We start from the raw sequence: 5,260 nt of genomic DNA, 5'->3' as shown, positions 1-5,260 counted from the left end.
CCAGAAGGAGGTGCTCTTTCCTCTTTCCTAAATGTCACCAAACCATTTTATAGGTTAGTTGATCTCATCTCCCTGTAATTTTTTCTAAATACACCCAATTCTTGTTCTGAACTATTACAATATGGAGTATTTTTATTGCACTTGGTACTTATATAAGGCACTCTGGTGTAGTGTGGTGGTTGAGGCATTTGACTGCTAAACCAAAAGTCAGTGGTTCAAGTCCACCAACCACTCCATGAAAGAAAGATGAGGTGATCAGCTTCTGTAAAGATTCACAACCTTGGAAACCCAATAGGGGTGGCTATGAGTCAGAATCAGCTGAGTTTGTTTTTTGGGGTGGGTACTTAGATGCTACATTGTATTTTATTAATTTTGATGAGTCGTCATCATCATTGTGTACAATAGCAAATGACTCTAGGAATGGCAGACTTGGGATTTTTCTTTTTCAAATGTGCATAAAAGTAGTATATGTTTGAATTATTTTATAGCAAACAGTATGAATCTGTATATGTAATAAAAAATAAATGTCCCCCTTCTACATTCACACTTTGTCCATTCTCCTCCCCTGAGATGACAACTGGAAGGAAAAAACAAAAACAGCTAGACCCACTCCTGTCAAGTCTATTCTGACTCCTGGTGACCCTATAGAACAGGGTGCTGGGTATCGATTTTTCCAGACCCTTTTATGTTAATCTAGAGGAAGAGAATCAGAGGAATTTGTCTTCTTAATTGAATGGTATTATATGTTATTCAGTGACTTGCTTTATTTATTCAAAAATTTACTATAGGTCCTTCCACATCAGTGCATATAGCTCACGTGCTCTCTCTCTTTTTTTTAATGGCTACATAGAATAGTGCTCCAAAATGCACTTAACTTTTATCCTCCTGGTAGCTATTATGATTATCTGTAGGTTATCTTAATACTTGTACCTATAATCTTAAATGTATTTGTGTAAGATAACTTCACTCCATGGGAGAACAATGAGGCAATCTGCTTCCATAAAGATTTACAGCCTTGGAAACTTTATGGGACATTTCTGTTCTATCCTGAGTCATAATATACTTGATGGCACTGGCTTTAGGATAACTTTCTAAAAATGTAGTACTTGGGTTAACATCGATTTGGTTTTGAATCCTGGCTTTTCCCAGTTCTTGAACACAGTAAAAAATGTCTCTCAATCTGCTTCTTCTTTTGTACAATGAGAATGTAATAACTCAGAGTTTTATGAAAATTACATGACCTAAGGAACATTGGCAAACTAAGATGGGGCAATCTACTTCCGTAAAAATTTACCATCTCAGAAACCCAACATGGGTCACTATGGGTCGGAATCGACTCGATGGGTTTGGGTTTTTTTTTGGGTTTCTTTCTTTTTTTTTTTTTAAATAGGTTGTTTCCCAATTAAACTGTAAGCTTCAGGAAGGCAGGAGTGCCACATCTCTACACCGATTATTTTACTTTTATTTCACTGGTTGAGATGTAGGAAGCTATTCAATTGCCTGAATGCTGTCTTTAATCTACTTTTATAACCTTACAGGATCGCCAAGGATCCAAGATTTGAACGATTACCATGCACTCACAAAGGAACCTATGCAGATGACTGCTTAGTACAGAGAGTGACTCAGGTAGTACCAGTTTTAACATTTTTACTCTGTGGTGGGAAAGGAAAAAAAAAGAGAACTTCTGTCTCTCTTGAGTGTTCATACCAAAAAAACACCAAACTTACTGCCATGGAGTCATATCCAACTCATAGCGACCCCTCCTTGGGTTTCCTAGGCAATATCACTATGGAAGTAGATTATCCAGTCTTCCTTCTGAGGAGTGGCTAGTGGATTTGAATTCCCAACCTTCTGGTTAGCAGTCAAATACCTTAGGTGCTACACTACCAGAGCTCCTTGAGTGTTCATAGTTAATAACTTATTTAGGATTACAATTTTTTTTTTTTTTTTAATTATGTGAAGAATCTCATTACACAGAGCATAGGTGCCCTCATTTACCTGATAAAGTGGGTCGAAAATGTACACTATTACCATAATGGAAAGAGCACAGGCTTGGGAAGGAATCACAGGTTTCAAATCCCAGCAGTGTATCAGAGCCCACTTCCCTGTTCACCTAAATAGGGATCCGTTTACTCCCTGTATATCCATGATGTCTCTCTCTACCATGCTTACTCCCAAAAGTGTTTCTCATTTAAATCTGAGAGTCTCCCAGAGTGCTGCCTCGCATGTACCCTAAAATAAGTGATTTTTTTATACTTCTCTCTGGCTTCCTTGTCAAGCACCACAAGGACTCCTGCTGCGGGTTGCCCTTTTTAGAGTCTGCCTCTGCTGAGGATTGTCGTGAGCGGCCATCGCACTGGCCCTCAGCTCATGGCAGCCCTCTGCACAGTGGAACGGAACGCTGCCTGGTCCTGTGCCTTCTCCGTGACCAGCGGGGGATCAGACTGTTGGGATCCACAGGGTTTTCATTGGCTGATTTTCAGAAGTACATTGCCACACCTTTTATTCTCAGTCTGTCTGAGCCTGGAAGTTCTGGTGAAGCCTGTTCAGCACCATAGCAACACGCAAACTTTGACTGGCAGGTGGTGACCGTGCGTGAGGTACATGGCTTAGGAATCGAATCCAGGTCTCCTACATGAAAGGAGAGAATTCTACCATTGAACCACCAGTGCCCCTCTGCTGAAGATAATCATCATATGGTGACCACTCTGCTGTCCCTTTAACTACTTGATCCCATATTTAGGGCAAGCTTACCAAATCAAACTCACTGCCATCAAGTCAGATCCTACCCATAGCAACCCCTCCTTGGGTTTCCAAGGTGATATCACTATGGAAGTAGATTGCCCACTCTTCCTTCCGAGGAGTGGCTGATGGGTTTGAACCGCCAGCTTTCTGGTTAGCAGTCAGATGCCTTAGGCAGATGCCACCAGAGCTCCTAGGGTATTTCCCATGGCACAGCTGACACTGGGCTGCAACTCTTTATAAACTCAACTAAAGATTTAGATACAATGGAAGAAGAAAAGTAAAACATGAAATAGCCTCCAACTTGCAACTAAATGTTACTGCTTTTAGAGTTGCCAGGCTTCCACTTGTCCTTGAGATCCTATTCTGACTCCATGGCCTAGGAGATAACCTACCTCTATACTAGGAAGCTTCAGAGTATGCCCAAGCTGTGACATCCAGAGAAAGGGAAAACTACTCATCAGTCTAAGGCACTTACTCTGCATTTGCATACAGTCCCTCAGGGCGATTTCTCAAAACCAAGAAATTCTCTATCCCAAATGAGTAAATAAATCCTTTCCACTCTTGAGTAGAAAATAGTTTGCAACTTTTAAATCAGTTTTCTGCCACCTTCTCAAAATTCTTAGGGTTACAAACAGCCCAGGCAACTTGTTACATATTTTATAAATATAAGATCTCAGCTGGTAGTAGCTACTCAGCAAATTGCTCTATCTTTTCTTTTGCTATTTACTGTGACAATGAATGATTTTTCAGAGTAGTTTACTGGTTATGCCAAATATTCAGTAGTCACTAAGTGGACCCAGTGACCTTTATGTAAACACTCAAGTCCTTTTCTCTTACAGCACAAGTGTTATATTGTGGCCACAGTTGACCGGGACCTTAAGCGAAGAATCCGGAAGATCCCTGGAGTTCCTATCATGTACATTTCTAACCATAGGTGAGAAATTTCTTTGAGCAAAGTGATTAAAAGTGTAGAGTTGACATCAATTAAAACGGATGTCAGGTTATAGAAAGATTTGAAAGAGATTACTGTGCCAAACTTACATTAATGATTGGAACATGGAATGTATGAAGTATGAATGAAGGAAAATTGGAAATTGTCAAAAATGAAATGAAAATACTTAAATATCAATATCCTAGGCATTAATGAGCTGAAATGGACTGGTATTGGCCAGTTTGAATTTTGAATATGGTCTATGCCGGCAGTGTCAAATTGAAGAGGAACAGCTTTGCATTCATCATCAAGTAGAACATTTCAAGACCTATCATGAAAGGAAACACTGTCAGTGATAGGATAATATCCATACCCCAATAAGGAAGACCAGTTAATATGACTGTTACTCAAATTTATGCACGAACTACCAAAGCCAAAGATGAAATTGAAGATTTTTACCAACTTCTGAGGTCTGAAATTGATTAAACATGCAGTCAAGATGCATTGATAATTACTGGTGATTGGAATGTGAAAGATGGAAATCAAAAAGGATTGGTAATTGGAAAATAAGGCCTTGGTGATAGAAACAATGCAGGGATCACATGATAGAATTTTGCAAGACCAACCTTTTTTTTTTTTTTTTTTTTACCTTTTTTCAACAACATAGACAGTGGCTATACCCATACAAGGACCTCACCAGACGGAATACACAGGAATCCAATTGACAAGATCTGTGGAAAGAGACAATGGAAACACTTGCTATTATCAGTCAGAACAAGACCAGGGGCTGACTGTAGACAAAGGGCAGTTCATGAAGACAAAGTAAAATATTATAATGAAATATGCAAATACCAATAGTTAGAAAAAACAAAAGGGAAGAAAGCACTCAGCATTTGTCAAGCTTCAAGAACTGGAAAAATTCAAGCCTCGGGTTGCAATGTTGAAGGATTCTACAGGCAAAGTATTGAATGATGCAAGAAGCATCTAAAGAATATAGAAGGAATACACAGAGTCACTGTACCAAAAAGAATTAGTCATCATGCAACCATTTCAGGAGGTAGCAGAGATGATCAAGAACCGATGGTTCTTACTGAAGGAAGAAGTCAAAGCTGCACTGAAGGCATTGACAAAAAACAAGGCTGAAGGAATTGATGGAATACTCATTGAGATGTTTCACCAAATGGATGCAATGCTTTAAGTACTTGCTTATCTATGCCTAGAAATTTGGAAGACTGCTACCTGGCAACCAACTGAAAGAGATCCATGTTTGTGCTGATTACAAAGAAAAATGATCCAATGGAATGCAGAAATTATCCAACAGTTTTCTTATATTACATGCAAGTAAAATTATGCTGAAGATGATTCAAAAACATTTGGAGCAGTACATTGACAGGGAACTGCCAGAAATTCCAACCATACTCAGCAGAGGATGTGGAGTGAGGGATATCATTGTTGATGTTAGATGGATCTTGGCTGAAAGCAGAGAATACCAGAAAGATATTTACCTGTGTTTTATTGACTATGCAAAGGCATTCGACTGTGTGGATCATAAATTATGGAATCATGCAGAACCTATACATAGAC

At 39.2% G+C, this 5,260-nt stretch overlaps 1 protein-coding gene across 1 annotated transcript in view; it reads left to right on the top strand.

The window, feature by feature from the left end:
* The window catches only part of FCF1 (FCF1 rRNA-processing protein), a 16,823-nt gene extending 13,140 nt beyond the window's left edge, over positions 1–3,683 (top strand). Inside the window, exons 5-6 of the mRNA XM_007941419.2 lie at positions 1,539–1,626; positions 3,585–3,683. Of these exons, the coding sequence (XP_007939610.2) occupies positions 1,539–1,626; positions 3,585–3,683 (187 nt within the window). The remainder of the gene's footprint in view (positions 1–1,538; positions 1,627–3,584) is intronic.
* Positions 3,684–5,260: the final 1,577 nt, after the last annotated feature.

This window comes from Orycteropus afer, unplaced genomic scaffold (genome assembly GCF_000298275.1).
Source record: "Orycteropus afer afer isolate SDZICR_OR568_19922 unplaced genomic scaffold, OryAfe1.0 scaffold00079, whole genome shotgun sequence".
NCBI classification, from domain to species: domain Eukaryota; kingdom Metazoa; phylum Chordata; class Mammalia; order Tubulidentata; family Orycteropodidae; genus Orycteropus; species Orycteropus afer.
This window is presented reverse-complemented; position numbering and strand designations above follow the sequence as displayed.